Source organism: Eschrichtius robustus, chromosome 2 (assembly GCF_028021215.1).
Source record: "Eschrichtius robustus isolate mEscRob2 chromosome 2, mEscRob2.pri, whole genome shotgun sequence".
NCBI lineage: Eukaryota > Metazoa > Chordata > Mammalia > Artiodactyla > Eschrichtiidae > Eschrichtius > Eschrichtius robustus.
The window spans coordinates 72,428,527-72,447,175 of record NC_090825.1 but is presented as its reverse complement, the minus strand read 5'-3'; the positions used below and the strand labels follow the sequence as shown (position 1 = coordinate 72,447,175).

Genomic DNA, 18,649 nt, shown 5'->3' with positions numbered 1-18,649 from the left:
TTAGAGGTTTTAACTGAATCCATAAAGATAAGTATTTTCATTCTGAGCTGATTCTTTTGGATCTAAATTGTTATGGGGCAGACGATATTTAAATAACATTTTTAAAATCGCTATGCATCGAACTGTTAAATATAGAGACAGCAACTATTATTTTTTTCTGAAAAGAATAATACACCAGAAAAATAATTTAATTAAATTCTGCATTACCTTGTGTCCTGACATCATACAGAATGACCTGGTATACTTCTTTCTCCTCAGGAATATTGTCATCCAACAGATGCACAGATATTGTTTTATTCAATGACCCCTATGTCAAACAGAAAGAAATTCATCCCTCTACTGTCACTGAGCACAAACTATCTCCTGCTTTTACTGGCCTTATAAATTGTGCATCCAACTATATTTTCACTTAAACAAAGTGTTCTGTGGCTTAAAAAATAAATTAAATAAAAAACCATTGACTCATAAGAAAACAGGCTTAAAGTAGATAGGGAACAACTGTGGAAGATTTTGAGTGCTGAGCTCATGAATATAGATCTTATCTAGTGAGCAATGTAGCCCTATTGAAAATTCCAGACAAAGCAATAAGTTGGAGAGATTTCTATGGCAGTGGTTAATGGGAAAAACTGGAGTATGGAAAAGAAGACCAGTGTTATAGGGAAACCAGTTATTAGAAGTCAAATATAGTCCTCAAGGCAGAAGGTTATAGGGGTTAGGCTTAATATTGAGGGAGTGGAAATGAAGAGAAAAAGAATTAAATAATTTACCAAACAAGAATTCATATCAAGTGAGCGTGGAGAAGAGAAGACAAAGAGAAACAATAAAGTAGTGCTAACTTTCTACCCAAGAACTGCTTTCTTATAGTTATTTTCCACCATCATCTTCTTTCAAACTGTCAGCAAGAGCCTTTAAATGTAACCTCAAAAATACTGTGTGAACAGAAGATAAAAAGACATTTGTTTCTCAGGCTATATTTGCTGTTTCATAGCAGTGAAACATTTAAGTTCCAAGTGCATTGAAAGTTCCAAGACAGTGAGGGCTAAGAGAAGAGGGACAAGCGGTACTCATCATCTTCAGAATGACACAGTTGACACCAACAGTGGGAGGGCAAGAAAGCAACACGAGGGCTTGCCTCAAATACAAAGTCAACTTTTTCTGTTTCCTTAAAGGAGATCTACCTAGTACATATGGAAAAACAAACCCTCTCCTTAAGTCTTAGAAATTCTTTGAGTAATGCTCTTCCTTTAGGTTTCTAAGGAAGCAGCTCCCTCATGGATCTCTATTAATCTTTGTATTATGTAATCAGAGTTTTCCCATTTTCCTCACAAAACACAGTTACCTCCAGATATTGCAGTAAAGCTTTTCTTGGTGGTATTACCTCAGGAAAGAAGAGTTGTCCGGTAAAGTTAGCAAAATTGAGTTCTAGGTTTTGCCCAATAATTTTCCAGTTAACAGTAACATTTCCTCGACCAGGGGGTGTTCTCATCACATGGAATTGTAAAATTTCTCCTGCAGGTGAAATGTACAGATTGATGAACGTTTAATGTAAAATGAGCTTAACATTTGAAGTCAACAAAACCCAAATCCCAAACATGCAACTACTACAGTACCTTTTCCAAGAACATTACAAACCTGTTCTGTTTGCAATTTTCTAGAAGCTTTATACATGCTTATTGTTTATTAACACATTATTGCTTATCCCACTTCTAAATACTTCCATTTAGTAGAACTTCAGGAAGTTTAATATGTAAAAGTTACAAACGCACACGCTAAAATGGAAAACACAAACTTTTATACACTCCAAAACATGCACCAGAACATAAATGTTCTGTAAATTAAAGAAAATAATTAAGTCCTCATGGTCAAAACTAGTAATAACACAAGTAAATTCTTCCTTCACTTCCCAAAAGGACAAAAATTCCTTACACTGGTATGCAATGTGATTTTACACAATGCATGCATAAAAATGCTTGCAAATACCTGAAAATCACATTTCTTGAAATTGTAACTTACATATACCATCAACGATTTTGTTTTATAAAAAGAAATACAAAGGAAAGGTGTCAAATCTGTATCTCAACCTCTGTAACTTCACTGAAGTTACAGCTATCCTTCCTGGATAAATGAGGCATTTTAGATACTTTCCATTCCTGGCTTTTACCCTCATGTAATATTTTGTAAAATTGAAGAAAATCATAAAAGTCATTTCTTCTAAATTGCTGGAAGTGAAAAGTAAGCTCCTAGGGAGTACTGGTGATGGCATGTGTCTTGCTGAAAATATGTTGAATTCAAAAGTTTTATGATGATGAACAGAAGTTAAGGTACATTAATGAACTATATTACTAAAAACTAATAATTATTAAAAGATAAATGAATTCACGTTTAAAAGGCTTTAAAGAACACATCCTTATAGCATAGACATATAGTTGAAATCCATGCATATTCATTAAAAATATCACTTTTACTTAGTTATCCAAATAAATACACACTTCTGACACTTAAATGAGGAGAGTAGCAACAACACAGTAAAATACAAACACCCTTTCCAAATATGTTTTAACTACCACAGTTTTTTAAATGTTTAAAATAATAAAATTAAATAATTATTTCTAATAGAAAGGTTTCTTAAAATATCATAAATTCATTAATTTAGAGATTATCTTATTTCAATTACTAAAAAACAAAATAAAATTTTCATACTAAATTTAAGCATACATAACTTTAATACATTTATTACATAAATTATTTTGGGACAGCAGAAAATATAAGAAAGCAAAAACAGGAAGACTTCTAAATAAAATTTCCTAAAACAGTTCAATGTTTAATGTATACTTTTAAAATGTTTCAATACAAAAAAAAATTTTTAATTGCTATCACAATAGCAGACTATGACTTGGATTTTTTTTTTGAAACATAAAGGAAATGTTATTAGAAATCAGAGTGTCCAAAGGTTAGGATATAACTGAAAGAATGGGTACAATCAGCCATAATTGCCATGCTATTTAAAATTTTTATACTTATATAACTCATATGAATAAAACACAGGCACTACAATGAAACCCTGGAGTCTCTCTATTGTATACCAGGCAGAATTTCTCAAGGGTTTATTACTGAATGCCAGAGAGAGAGAACCTTGGAGTCATTAAGCTCTTTCACCTACAGTGTTGTCTGGTGACCCAAATAAACAGGTATACAGAGTCATGGTTTTCAATTTTTTTTTAAATCACAAAACCTAGTAATATTTCAAAATGAAAATTATAGAAGTTTGAACAAGTGCTAAAAATGCAGTGGGAATACAAGTGGCAAAAAAATAATGTAGGTCAATGAAAATCCATGTTGAAGGGGAACCTGTAAATATCATAATAAAAAAAATTATGGTTGTAAGATGGTACATAGAGATTTGGGACTAAATACACCATTAAAGGCAAAACTAAACATGAAATGCTAAGGAAAGGAAAAAGTAAAATCCTCCTACAAACTTATTACATGTAAAAATGCTCAGTCTAATACCACTTAATATCACCTTTGAAAATTTAATGTTACCATGCAAGAATTTAACTTGCAAGAAAATATTACAAGAAACACAATTTGAAGCACAACACACACACAAATAAAAGGTAAACCAAGTATTCCTTAAACACATAATTTCATGAGCCTATTAAAAATCACGTCAACAGAGAAGAATCAAATCAATAGAATCAGAAATGAAAAAGGAGAAGTAACCACGGACACTGCAGAAATACAAACGATCATGAGAGATTACTACAAGCAACTCTATGCCAATAAAATGGACAACCTGGAAGAAATGGACAGATTCTTAGAAATGCACAACCTGCCGAGACTGAACCAGGAAGAAATAGAAAATATGAACAGACCAATCACAAGCACTGAAATTGAAACTGTGATTAAAAACCTTCCAACAAACAAAAAGCCCAGGACCAGATGGCTTCACAGGCGAATTCTATCAAACATTTAGAGAAGAGCTAACACCTATCCTTCTCAAACTCTTCCAAAATATTGCAGAGGGAGGAACACTCCCCAACTCATTCTACGAGGCCACCATCGCCCTGATACCAAAACCAGACAAAGATGTCACAAAGAAAGAAAAATACAGGCCAATATCACTGATGAACACAGATGCAAAAATCCTCAACAAAATACTAGCAAACAGAATCCAACAGCACATTAAAAGGATCATACACCATGATCAAGTGGGGTTTATTCCAGGAATGCAAGGATTCTTCAATATACGCAAATTAATCAACGTGATACACCATATTAACAAATTGAAGGAGAAAAACCATATGATCATCTCAATAGATGCAGAGAAAGCTTTTGACAAAATTCAACACCCATTTATGGTAAAAGCCCTGCAGAAAGTAGGCATAGAGGGAACTTTCCTCAACATAATAAAGGCCATATATGACAAACCCACAGCCAACATCGTTCTCAATGGTGAAAAACTGAAACCATTTCCACTAAGATCAGGAACAAGACAAGGTTGCTCACTCTCACCACTATTATTCAACATAGTTTTGGAAGTGTTAGCCACAGCAATCATAGAAGACAAAGAAATAAAAGGAATCCAAATCGGAAAAGAAGAAGTAAAGCTGTCACTGTTTGCAGATGACATGATACTATACATAGAGAATCCTAAAGATGCTACCAGAAAACTACTAGAACTAATCAATGAATTTGGTAAAGTAGCAGGATACAAAATTAATGCACAGAAATCTCTTGCATTCCTATATACTAATGATGAAAAATCTGAAAGTGAAATTAAGAAAACACTCCCATTTGCCATTGCAACAAAAAGAATAAAATATCTAGGAACAAACCTACCTAAGGAGACAAAAGACCTGTATGCAGAAAATTATAGGACACTGATGAAAGAAATTAAAGACGATACAAATAGATGGAGAGATATACCATGTTCTTGGATTGGAAGAATCAACATTGTGAAAATGACTCTACTACCCAAAGCATTCTACAGATTCAATGCAATCCCTATCAAACTACCACTGGCATTTTTCACAGAACTAGAACAAAAAAGTTCACAATTTGTATGGAAACACAAAAGACCCCGAATAGCCAAAGCAATCTTGAGAATGAAAAATGGAGCTGGAGGAATCAGGCTCCCTGACTTCAGACTATACTACAAAGCTACAGTAATCAAGACAGTTTGGAACTGGCACAAAAACAGAAATATAGATCAACGGAACAGGATAGAAAGCCCAGAGATAAACCTACGCACATATGGTCACCTTATCTTTGATAAAGGAGGAAAGCATATACAGTGGAGAAAAGACAGCCTCTTCAATAAGTGGTGCTGGGAAAATTGGACAGATACATGTAAAAGTATGAAATTAGAACACTCCCTGACACCATACACAAAAATAAACTCAAAATGGATTAAAGACCTAAGTGTAAGGCCAGACACTATCAAACTCTTAGAGGAAAACATAGGCAGAACACTCTATGACATAAATCACAGCAAGATCCTTTTTGACCCACCGCCTAGAGAAATGGAAATAAAAACACAAATAAACAAATGGGACCTAATGAAACTTAAAAGCTTTTGCACAGCAAAGGAAACCATAAACAAGACCAAAAGACAACCCTCAGAATGGGAGAAAATATTTGCAAATGAAGCAACTGACAAAGGATTAATCTCCAAGATTTACAAGCAGCACATGCAGCTCAATAACAAAAAAACAAACAACCCAATCCAAAAATGGGCAGAACACCTAAATAGACATTTCTCCAAAGAAGATATACAGATGGCCAACAGACACATGAAAGAATGCTCAACATCATTAATCATTAGAGAAATGCAAATCAAAACTACAATGAGGTATCATCTCACACCGGTCAGAATGGACATCATCAAAAAATCTACAAACAATAAATGCTGGAGAGGGTGTGGAGAAAAGGGAACACTCTTGCGCTGTTGGTGGGAATGTAAATTGATACAGCCACTATGGAGAACAGTATGGAGGTTCCTTAAAAAACTAAAAATAGAACTACCATACGACCCAGCAATCCCACTACTGGGCATATACCCTGAGAAAACCATAGTTCAAAAAGAGTCATGTACCAAAATGTTCATTGCAGCTCTATTTACAATAGCCAGGACATGGAAGCAACCTAAGTGTCCATCATCGGATGAATGGAGAAAGAAGATGTGGCACATATATACAATGGAATATTACTCAGCCATAAAAAGAAATGAAATGGAGGTATTTGTAATGAGGTGGATGGAGTTAGAGTCTGTCATACAGAGTGAAGTAAGTCAGAAAGAGAAAAACAAATACAGTATGCTAACACATATATATGGAATCTAAGGTTAAAAAAAAAAAAAAAGGTCATGAAGAACCTAGTGGCAAGACGGGAATAAAGACACAGACCTACTAGAGAATAGACTTGAGGATATGGGGAGGGTGGGGAGGGGGAGGGGTGAGATGTGACAGGGTGAGAGTGTCATGGACATATATACACTACCAAATGTAAAATAGATAGCTAGTGGGAAGCAGCCACATAGCACAGGGAGATCAGCTCGGTGCTTTGTGACCACCTAGAGGGGTGGGATAGGGAGGGTGGGAGGGAGACACAAGAGGGAGGAGATATGGGAACATATGTATATGCATAACTGATTCACTTTGTTATAAGGCAGAAACTAACACACCATTGTAAAGCAATTACACTTCAATAAAGATGTTTAAAAAAAAAAAATCACATCAACAGCATAAATAGTGTGAAGTTTTTCCTAAGAATCAAAATAGATGTATTAACTGCCTCTTTAAGGCAGACTGCCAAGAATCAGGTCCATTTAAAATGCCTTCTAGGGATTTCCCTGGTGGTGCAGTGGTTAAGAATCCGCCTGCCAGTGCAGGGGACAAGGGTTCGACCCCTAGTCCAGGAAGATCCCACATGCCACGGAGCAACTAAGCCCATGCGCCACAACTACTGAGCCTGCACTCTAGAGCCCACGAGCCACAACTACTGAAGCCCACGTGCCACAACTACTGAAGCCCACGCGTCTAGAGCCCGTGCTCCGCAACAAGAGAAGCCACCGCAGTGAGAAGTCCACACACCATAACAAAGAGTAGCCCCCGCTCACCGCAACTAGAGAAAACCCACGCTCAGCAACGAAGACCCAACACAGCCAAAGATAAATAAATAACTAAATTTATTTATTTTAAAAAAAAAAAAAAACCTTCTAGGAAGAATTACCAGAAAGCTACCTTCTACCTAGAGGAGGAGTCAAAGAACATAGGAAAAGGAAAAAATTAGAAACAAGTGCTCAGTCTTCTAAATACAAGGGAAGGACAGAAGATAGGTCCTAAAGAAGGAAGGTAAAATTTTCAGATAGCCAATATTTTACCACACTGCCTTCTAGTTTTTGCCCAGAATGAAGACCTAGAGAGGGCCCTCCCCCACTAAAGAGTCTGACTAACTCCTGGAAGATCATCTTGATATGAAATCTAGAGTCCACCAAAAATCGGTGATACATTTTAACTCTAAGCAGAAGATCTAAGACCAAAAAAAAAAGGGATTTCCCTGGCGGTCCAGTGGTTAAGACTTCACACTTCCACTGCAGGGGGCATGGGTTCGATCCCTGGTCTGAGAACTAAGATCCTACATGCCATGTGGCACAGCCATAAAAGACCAAAAACAAGGAAGATCTATCATATGGGTTCTAGACCTAGCCTAACACAAATAAGAAATATGAATATAAAATTCACTTTAATAACCCAGAGTATTTCATGTATTTCTTCCTAAAACAAATCAGGATTGTGTTTACAAAGACAAACGTCAACTACAATGTGTATAAAAATAATGGAAAACTAAAATACAGGAAATATGTTTTAATAGATTCATGTATACGTGGTATACAGGAACCATCCAAACTGATTGTGCTCTACAATTAATAGAAAATGAGTTAAAACAATTACAGGGATTCGAATAATATGAAACACAAACTGTCAATAAGAAAAAAAGTTGAGTGTTTCTAATATAGCAGTTCGATATATATTTTTAAAGAATCACATCTCTTGTTCAAATCTTTACCTAGAAAAAATACATGCTGTCTCTGAGAAAAGGAGAAATTTTAAATCCATTGAACATGACATAATGATTATGATGCTGCAGAGGTGTGTGAAGTGAAACGTTTAACACAGATTTATAAAGAGCACATTTATACATACTTTGCAACCACAGTAAAAATCTATTGTCCTATATTTCTAAAGTCTGCCCATTACATTTGAAAGAAAGTAATATTTACCACTGGGCATCTGTCCAATTGCTTTAGGACAAAAATGTAGAAATAGGATTCTACAGAATTCAATACACTGTTAAAGACTAAGGCAATTCCTCCCCATGAAATGAAAATGTATTCTAGAGCCAGAAGTTCAGCGTTGTCCACATATTAAATCTAATCACATAAATGAAACTCCAACACTAAGTCAAAAGCAATGTTAACATTGTCAAAAGCCTACATGGCATGATTTTTTTACCCCATTTCTTTAGCAGTTATCTTTGAAGAATCACCATGAAGTTTTCAGTTTTGTAAACATCTGCTTGATATACATTTCTCTAGGCAATTTTGCAGTAGTACAAAGAATACATGCACAAAATACTGAATTCTTGAGGTTAGACATAATGTTTTTGAAAAAAGAAAATTAATTTAGACTCTAGGAAAAGGTTTAGGAGGAAAGGGAAAGAAAAGTAAATAAAAAAAAATAGAAATTCCTCCCAATTTTTATTTAGAAAATGTAAAAATTCTAGGGAGTACTGATTAATGAAAGCAATTCATTGTTCTATTTCCTGTACCAAACTCATGCTCATAGATTGGTATGATGAAGCAGATAGGATACGCTTTTGATATGATAAACCAATAACACACTTGGACCACGTGTTTTAATGACTAATCATTTTTCCTCTTTGCATCCCCTGCAGATATTTAGCTGTTGGAGACTAAAGAGACCACAATCTGGTTTTCAGGTGTTAAGTGCGTTCAGCTGAAAGAGAACACAGGTGCCAAGAGCCTGCAGTTTCCCCAAGATGCAGTTTCCCCAGTTTCCTTGCTCAGCACAAGAGCCTGGGTTTCTTCAGAGCCTCCAACCCACCACCACTGTCACCACCCAGACTCCCGTAGGATGCATGTAATGACGCTAGCTCCTTTACAGTTAAAATGCCCTTCAAGTGATCCTGGACATCCAAATATTTTTGTATTCTTAAAAAAAAAAATCCCATCATATTGCTGAAAATCACATACCTAGTCCAGCTCTGTGTCCTCCCTTAAATCTTATCCTTTCTGGTCCCTGAACTTATTTATACCCCCCATGCCACTAACACTTTTATTCTCTTCTTCTACATTACCTTCTTCTCTATATTTCTTCAACAAAACAAAGCAAGTCCAAAATACTCTACGCTTTAATCTGGTTTCTCCAATTTTTCTCCTTTCCTTGCTCTCAGAGCCAACAAACAGAGTATCCCCTAAGGCAGTGCTTCTCACCCCTAATGCAGTGAAGGACAAGGGTTTTGTTTTGTTTTGTTTTAATAATTTTTTTTTTTAGTTTTCTTTTATCTGAAAATATCTTTATTTCACTTTCATTCTTGACAAATGTTTTCACTAGTATAGAATTCTGGGTTGGCTTTTTTCTGCTTTGAGCACTTTTTTTTTGGCTGCGCTGCGTCTTTTTTGCTGTGTGCGGGCTTTCTCTAGTTGCAGTGAGCGGGGGCTACTCTTTGTTGCGGTGTGTAGGCTTCTCATTGTGGTGGCTTCTCTTGTTGCGGAGCACGGGCTCTAGGCACATGGGCTTCTGTAGTTGTAGCACGTGAGCTCAGTAGTTGCAGTGTACGGGCTCTAGAGCGCAGGCTCAGTAGTTGTGGCGCACGGGATTAGTTGCCCCGCAGCATGTGGGATCTTCCCAGACCAGGGCTCAAACCTGTGTCCCCTGCATTGGCAGGCGGATTCTTAACCACTGGACCACCAGGGAAGTCCCAGACAAGGGGTTTTTTGTCTGTTTTTTGTTTTGTTTTCCTTGATCTATCATAAACTGACATTTTTGTAAAACACAATAAAATAAATGACCAGATAAGTTAAATGGCAAAAAGAACACACATACAAGATGTAAGCCCATAGATATCACAGCAAAATGAAATCGTTATAAAAGTCTCTAGAAAAGATTCTTTCAATTTTCAAACTTATCCTATCACAAACCAAAAGCAAACACTTTGTGTGCAGACGTCAGCTTGAGGACCGTACTTTGAGGAGCACTGCCCCCAAGCCTCCTACAGTCCTGTCTTTTGTTATCCTTAGTTATTTGCTTTCCATGCCAAGTTCTCCTTTAAAATTCCTCTGCAGTTACTACTGTTCCCTCTAGCCCATTTGGGAATCTAATCTCACTTGTTGCCCATGTTAGTACGAGACACGCTGGTTACTTTCTTCTGATAACTAATGAAAACACGTTCTTATTTTGGTCTCTTCCCACCTCTCTGGCAGAGCCTTCTTTCCCCTTTCCCCTTTGCCTTTTGCCTGTCCCAGCACCTTACCCTGGTGTCCCACATAGCTCCATCCTTGATAACTTGCTTTTCTCCCTCTATCCACTAAGATCTTAATTTTAGATCTTTAATTTTCCTGATTTCAACGATTATCTCTAAAAATCCAATTTCCACCCCTAGCTTAAGATAGAGTCAGATTCTTTCACCAAATTTCCTCCTCTCACATGGACACTGTTACTCAAATTCATTATTCTTCCAACTCAAATCTTGAAATATTTACCCAACGTTCCTGCATTGTCGGGTTCTGCAGTAGATGTAAGTTCAAGCAAAACAAGTTTCTTCTCACAAGGTGCCCTATAGCATAAGCTCTGGATTCAGACAACACTAGGTTTAAGCCCCACCATGAATAACTATGTGCTGGGTAATCCCTCTAACATTCGCAGTTTCCTTGTGTGAAAATCTGGTGTATATCGTCATACCCACTTCATAGCCCTGTTGTTAAAATTAAGTGAAATGATGGATGTAAAATGTCTGGCATGCAGAAAACACTCGGTAAGTGTTATTATTGTTGTCATTATTATTGAGATTAACTTCTCTTCCAGTGACTTTTTACTTGTATTATACTAGAAATAATTTTTCGAGAGTTGATGATCTGTCTTTAGATTGACTTATAGCAATTTGTTAGTTACTTTTACTCACTATTGCTGTGACAACATGAGATTCTAAACCGCTAATAAAAGGAAAGAGTATTGGAAAATGGCTCAGATATTTTCATTAAGTTAAATAAACTTGCAAGTTGGGAGTACAGTAAGGTAAAAGGTGATGCATACTAACATGCATTCAGTTTCCAGCACAGCCACTAACTCGCTATATGATTCTGCCCAGTCCCTTAATCTCTGTCTCAGTTTTCTCATCCATAAAATCAAAGTCCAAATGCATGATCTATATCCTTTTCATTTCTTAACTCTTTTAGGTACAATTATTTTTTAATTTTAAACACAAATTATGGTGAAACAGACTATAAATACCAGTTTTATCTCAAACAGACTTATTCAAAGACAAAAACACTGCTATAATGGTTTAAACAAAAAGTAGCCTATAAATGTAAACCCTATAAATGATGTACAATATTAAGATTCAAGGTGAAATTACTGTTTTTTTACGGGAAAAGAGGACATTGTATAATTTTTTTCTAGTTTGGCACTTTGTTCATAAAATATACAAACATATAAACATAAAATCCAGGCTAAATTATTCACTGACCAGAAACTACTATTTTTTTTTTGAACAGAGAGCCAATATTTCACCATTTAACATCAACAGCCACCCCTGAGCACATATACACTATGTGCCCAGAAATATGCTAAGCACTTTACATTTATCCACTTAATCCTCACACAGAAACCTACGAAGGAAGTAGTATTTCCCTTCATTTAACAGATGAGAAAGCTGAGCATCCTAGGTTTGACCAATTTCATTAAAACCACACTAGTGGGGAGTGGCAAGCTAGAACACAATACCAATCTGCGAGGCTCCTAAATCTAGTTAAACAGTTCACTATACAGCCCTCTCCCAAATAAGCTCCATGTACATTAACATACCCAGCTGTACAAAATAATGAAAGAATTTTTAAAATGGGAAACATTAAAAAACTAGACAAAAAAAGACATCCATGGAAAAGAGAATGAATGTGCTCAACAAAAAAAGGAACCCACCTTCATGACCTATGACAGATCTGGAAGCAGTCTGAAAGCTAACAACTCCTGCCACATTGTCATTGGCCAAAATGTTCACTCTGACGGTGTCGGAACTGGGCAAAATTCTACTTCCGCCTTCGGTGTACACCAAGCTAACTATGATGCTTTCATCATCCTCTGGCTCAGAATCATCCAAAATGGTTAAAATGGCTATCTTTTTGGTTTCACCTATAAAGAATTAATGGAATAAAATCTAAGTAAGAAAATCATCAATAGAGAATTCACAAAGGTCCAAGACAACTTCCTTCAAAAAAAAAAGTTAAGTAAAAATACATCAGTGAATTATAACAGTTCAATACCATGAGCAGTATTAGTGCCACTATAAGCAAATGTTGTATGTTAGACTGTATACCCTTTCACCTATAAAACACTGTAAAAATTTCACTAATATGGGCAGACTGTGGAAAAGGACATTTTGAATTATGGAAAGTTAAAGGGTAGAATTATTTCAAGGAATCATGGTTTTACTTCCTGGTCTTTAGCCTAGAACCATGACCTAGCTAGGGGAAGAGGTTCTGAAGCATCTACTGTTTAGAAACAGTTCCCTCTGGAAAGTGGGGTCTCATTCTCATTTTGGCGTTACCATGAATGATTTTCAGGTAATCAAGCCAAAACTTCCCTGAAAGACCAGGAACACTTAGGGAATAGTGGTCAAAATGGGAAACAGAAAAGGATGGTAAATTCTGAGCAAGAGAACCCACCTAAATGGGATAAGTCTTCGGGGAGCCAGATGAGATGACAACATCAAATACTAGTCTCCAGGATTTGGGCAATAAGGGAAGGAGGCAGAAAAGGAATTCAAAGGGACGCATAACAGCAACAAGGGCCAAGCAATCTACTTTGCAATTTGGTCTAGGACCCCACTAGTAGATAGGGCATCACTGAAAACCCCCAAACCCAACACTGCTTCTGCTGTTCACCTACAGTGTTCCCCATCTAATTCTTTGCCACTTTCTGGAAAGAGGTTGAAAGGGTGGGAAAAGGCAGGAGAAAGGAGAAAATGAATGTGAATGCATGTTCTCTCTCTCACGACCCTGGTATATTTTATCAATTCAGTGTCAAGATTGCCTCAAGAGAGTATGTATTATCTGAGAATCTAGGTTAACTATAAAATATAGTCCATTTTGTGTGATTCTACAGTTACAATTCAAGGTAATACTAATTTGTATAATGCCACGACTTTATATGATAACTTCTTTATTGTTACCAAAGCCACTAAAAAAATCTAACTTTAAATTTTCATCTCCACTCCCTCCTCAAATCTCATTATTTCCTTTGAAATAGGGAGAAATGTTACCAGTTACTAACCTGTGCACACACACAACCCCATGCATCAAGCAGATCATTATTCCATTGTTCCCAAAACCATTTACTAGGAAATAATCATTTTTGAGAAGTTTTATATTATTTTTAAAATTTACTCTAAAATATAATGCTTATTAGATGTTTCAAAAAGTATATAATCTATATGTATCATGACCCCTGACTACTGTTTCCAAAAAAGTATATGCATTAAAATTAAATGATAAAAGATGCAATGAATTGCTCTAAGATATGGAATTGTGAATAACATTTACTTCCTTCATTTTGTTGTATAACCTGAAGTTTTCATGAATAAATATACTTTTCAATCAGAAAAACACTATGTTAAAAAACTATATGGAATTTATAATTGCCTAAATCAGGATTTAAATAATGATCTCAGTAAAGATATCGTTCTTCTACCCAAAGAAAACTACTTTAAATATATGAACTTTTGAAATTTTCAAATATAAATGATTCAGCCAACCCTGGAAAAGAATCAGTGAATCTGACCCTAATTCTAATTACTGTCCAAGTTCTCTGTAATTTCATTGTTCATGAAAATTTAAAATAGTGGTTCCATCCAAGTCTAAGAACAGTATTATAAGTTGATCTACCACTAGGCTTAATTTAATATGAATCAAGTCACCAAAGTTTATGCTATTTATACTTACAAATTATTTTCTTTGGAGGTTTATCCTGATTTGTCTAGTGCATATGAAAAAGCTTCCCAGTTAGTACCCATTTTCCTAGCTACCCATACTTCTTACCCACATTTGGTTGTAGCTACACGGCTCATTCTTGTAACTTCCCTTACAAAATTAAAAGTTGCTTTAGAGTTGTCTCTACACTTCCTTAAAGGCTCTGCTACCACACATAAAAGGGATAAAATTCTCACATTCCCTGAAAATCTTTTTTAATAAACTAAAAAGATACATATGTAGGGCCCTATGTCATGGGCCTACATATGTCATGTCAACCATTAACAAGCCAACTACTATTATTTCAAAACCATCATTCACTTTTACATATTAGCAAGTATGTATACAGTAAAAATTCATATGAACCTTGTCATTAAAACTGACTATAATGACTTTACCAGGGGGAACTGAAATCCATTTAGAACCATCACTCACCTTCAGCAAAAGTCAGAATGTCTCCAGCACCTATAAAATCTAAACCTTCAGTAGCTGTTCCACCAACAACACGCCATTCGACTGTCACCTGACCTAAGCTGCCCCCTGTCCTGTGGATCATCATCTCCACTGTGGTTTGGGGCTGCTCCTGAACTTCAACATATAAGCCATCTTCTGAGGTATTGGGACTAATACCGTAGATCACAAACACTCCAAAGGCATCACCATTTAATGCTATGACAACTGTAGAAGTATTTGGCTGTCCTATGGTTGGTTGGTTTTTAAAACTGGCTGTGATGTTCATAAGATGAACTTCAAGGAGAGAAATCAGGAAACTCTCATCCATCTCTGGGAAATCGTCGGGAAGAATAGAAACTGTGAGATTTGCAAATTCATCACCTTCCAGCATTACGGCCCATTGCCTTGTCACAGGCTCGTAGTCACTACCAGCCACAGCCTGACCGCTAAAAAGAGACGCTACCCTGGTCATGTTTTTCTTGTAGGTCCAGAAGTCTGAGTTGTTAACAGTTGGGCTGATCCACGATGTCATCCAAAAACACTGGGGGCCTTCAGAAGCACCGAGAAAGGAAAACGCTGAGCACGCGTGTTCTTTGAGGCACAAAGTGGCACAGGTATACTGGGGTTCCCCCATTGCAGAGACATTCACCCAAGTTCTCCAAAGTGGGTCAGGCACCCCTTGAATTGGCGATTCATAGTAGGACAGTAAGTCTTGACTCTCCTCAACTGCAAGAGCCACTACATCAATATCGGAAGTACTGTAGAACAACAACAGCCGACCAAAGTGCCCTCCGCTAAAATGTGGAGTGACAATTAAAAGACAGGTTAAGCACTCAAAGCAATCTGTGGACTACATAACAGAGAAGAGAACGCTGACTGTGGTTTTCACTTTTTTTTTTTTTAAGTGGATAAAGTACTAGCGCAAACACAACCATGTTTCTTAATTACATTTGTCTTTCGCATTGTGTTTTCTCATGTAAGGAAATCTGGCTCGTTTTCAATCAAATACTACTTATTTTTAACCAAGCTATGAAAATATCTTGCAAGATATGCAAATCATATCCATTTCAGAATTTTCAAAGACTTAGAAAATGAATCTTCATTACTAGCTTTCACTGAAACAAAGTAACAATGATATCAACATGAGTACATTTTAAGGAAATGTAACTACTTGTCACAAGACCAACTATTTTCTATTTCTGAAGGAGCTCAGTGAACTGGATGCTGCCTCACAAAAGAAATCCAGACAAAACAGAACCTGAAAGTCAACCACTTCATATGGCATCTGAATGTTCTTTAATTTAGAAGCCAGTTGTATGTAAGTTCTAATTCAAACACATCACCAATTAAAGCAATAAATGTCTGGGGCTAGAAAGCCCAATGATGTATAATCCATTTCACTAATAAAAGGTATGATAGATACAATGAGCTCTTTATATTAATAGGCATAATTCAATTAACAAATTATAACAACCTATAAAATAATTTACATTCTATAAAAACTACCAAACTTTATTTGATTGTGTAAGAGATCCTTTCCCACCACCCCACAAGTCCCATCACCCTCCCCCGCCAGATACAAGTAGCCATCTCATATACCTTCTCCTGACAGTTATGTTAGCACAGGAACTTCTCTCCAGAGGCTCTTGAACACGATAAACCGACTGAACAAAGGCTACTGTACCATAAGGATTATCATTGGCAGGAATAATAATATTTGCCACTTGATCTAACCCAATAGTACCACCACCAGAGGCATCAGTTAGTTGCACTTGGATAACCTAAAAATACAGTGAAAACTTCCTTAACAGAATCCCGGTTCTGAAATTAGAATAAAAATGATGCAGGAAAAAAAAAAATCAAAACTATCCATACAAGTACAAGAACAAAATGGAGTAAAATATAAATGGACTCAAAGAAACTCCTCCGTTACATTTACAATCCCAACACGTAACAGAACAATCCATCACCAACTTTTAACAATAGAGCATGATTGCACAGAAGAAATACAGGCTGTTTCAGTTCCTTAATATTCTGTTATACAATCCTGTGAATCAATTTTAAGGTGCATGTTTATGTTTACCACTTCAATAATATACTTTTAATCCCTATACCTTCTTTTTACTTAGGGAGAATACTGCATATGTGTTTTATGAATAGTTCATTTATTATGCTTTATTTCCCACATTCTCACAAATGAAAATTCTCTGATAAAATGTAAAACTAAAAACATATCATAAATTTAGAGAAATTTATGATAAGTTTTTAGGTTTTCATACCTAAATTTAGAGAAAAGGAAAGAGAAATGTTATATATGTATTAACAAATATCTAATATTTAAGAAGTGAGTAATGACAATTAGCACCCAAGAAGAAATTTTATGGACTTCCCTACTACAAAAATTTGACACTATTAAAGAATAAATGCTATTAAATGTAATTTTATGAGCTCCAGCTTTTAATACTTGAATTTAATAAAATAAAATTATCTTCAGCCAATATATGTTAGTGATGAATCAATTTCCCCACTGAGACTCTATCTTTATTTGCCACCTTGCTTCTTCATAATGAAAAATAAACATCAGGCAGATAAATCTAGCATGGTATTTGTCACATAGTAAATCCTAAAGAATAAACGAATGAGTGGAAAATCAAAATCTACCCTTAATTAAAACTGACTGGCTCACACTCAAGTCAAAAGGGAGTCTGAACACAAACAAATTAAGAGTTTATATGAAACAATACAGCAAAACTTATGACAGACTATACATGTTTAATCATTTAACCAAAACGTAGAAAAATATTACATAACTGTACCAGAAAAATCTCATACTAGTAAACTAGTATGTGTACGAGACCTATTTCTAGAACACTTTTTTGTTATCTCTAAGGATCACTTTTACACTACCATATTTTGAACATTCTTGCAGAAATAATTTATCGGACACCTCTATAAATGTCACAATAACAGCCATCTGTTCTAGTCACTATAAGACAAGATACGTTTTACAGTGTCATTCTAGAGTAGCCATTCCTCTCACCTCTTCAATCTCCGGAACGTCGTCAGCCAGGACCTCTAACAACAAGGTTTGAATGGTTTCCCCAGGGGCAAAGGTCACATTACCTGAGACAACTCGCAGGTCGCCAGTAGCAAGCTGTCCATTAATGGTGGCAACCCACTGAACAGTAACATTGCCGAGTGTCCCAGAATTTCGAATTATTGGCAGGTTTACCTTCACTGAGTTAAACTCAGGTTCCTCTACAATAAATTTAGTAATCTGAAAACCTAAAGGGCAAAGCAGACATAATTTCAAATACAAAGTGAAACTAAGTCAACGTAGAGCAAACCAATTGCCATCCTACAGTTGATTCTTTTTTTCCCCTAAGCAATCTAAGAAGCTAAACCCTACAAAATCAGAGAAACATGCTGTGATACAAACTGGTCAGGCCTGCCAAATTTTCCAAATTATTTTTCATTATGATAGAAGCAGAAAGCATAAACTCAGATGGCCACAGAGGTCAGGAATATACCAGTCATAAGTGAAGTAGGTCTAGTGAGTTCGGGGGCTAACTGCAATGGGACAAGCCTGGCAGTTGCTATTTTTCTCCTAAGACTGATGCTATGAAGGAAAGGGCCTTGATGTCACCATATTTTTCTACTATAAAGATAGGCCAGAAATACAGATTTTTGTACAAATTTCTGTGAATTAAATTAGTTTTTTAAAGAATTGTCTAAACTTCACAAAACACATCTAGGAACGAGATCTGACCTAAAAGCCTAAAAGCATATGATTTCCAGATTTATGCTGAGAGGTTGATTTCTAAACACTGCTAGGTTTACTAACCACTGCTAGTGAGCATGCATAGGTGCCCTACGTATCAGTAATAGCAGGTTAAAAGGAAACAAGATCAAATCAATTCTGAGTCTCTA

General features: G+C 36.0%; 1 protein-coding gene across 1 annotated transcript in view; it reads right to left on the bottom strand.

The window, feature by feature from the left end:
- ADGRV1 (adhesion G protein-coupled receptor V1) overlaps positions 1–18,649 on the bottom strand; it is a 542,977-nt gene that overhangs the window by 429,990 nt on the left and 94,338 nt on the right. The window contains exons 32-37 of the mRNA XM_068534844.1: positions 17,760–18,004; positions 16,319–16,500; positions 14,702–15,513; positions 12,222–12,431; positions 1,379–1,509; positions 208–307 (exon numbers count right to left, since the gene is read on the bottom strand). Of these exons, the coding sequence (XP_068390945.1) occupies positions 208–307; positions 1,379–1,509; positions 12,222–12,431; positions 14,702–15,513; positions 16,319–16,500; positions 17,760–18,004 (1,680 nt within the window). The remainder of the gene's footprint in view (positions 1–207; positions 308–1,378; positions 1,510–12,221; positions 12,432–14,701; positions 15,514–16,318; positions 16,501–17,759; positions 18,005–18,649) is intronic.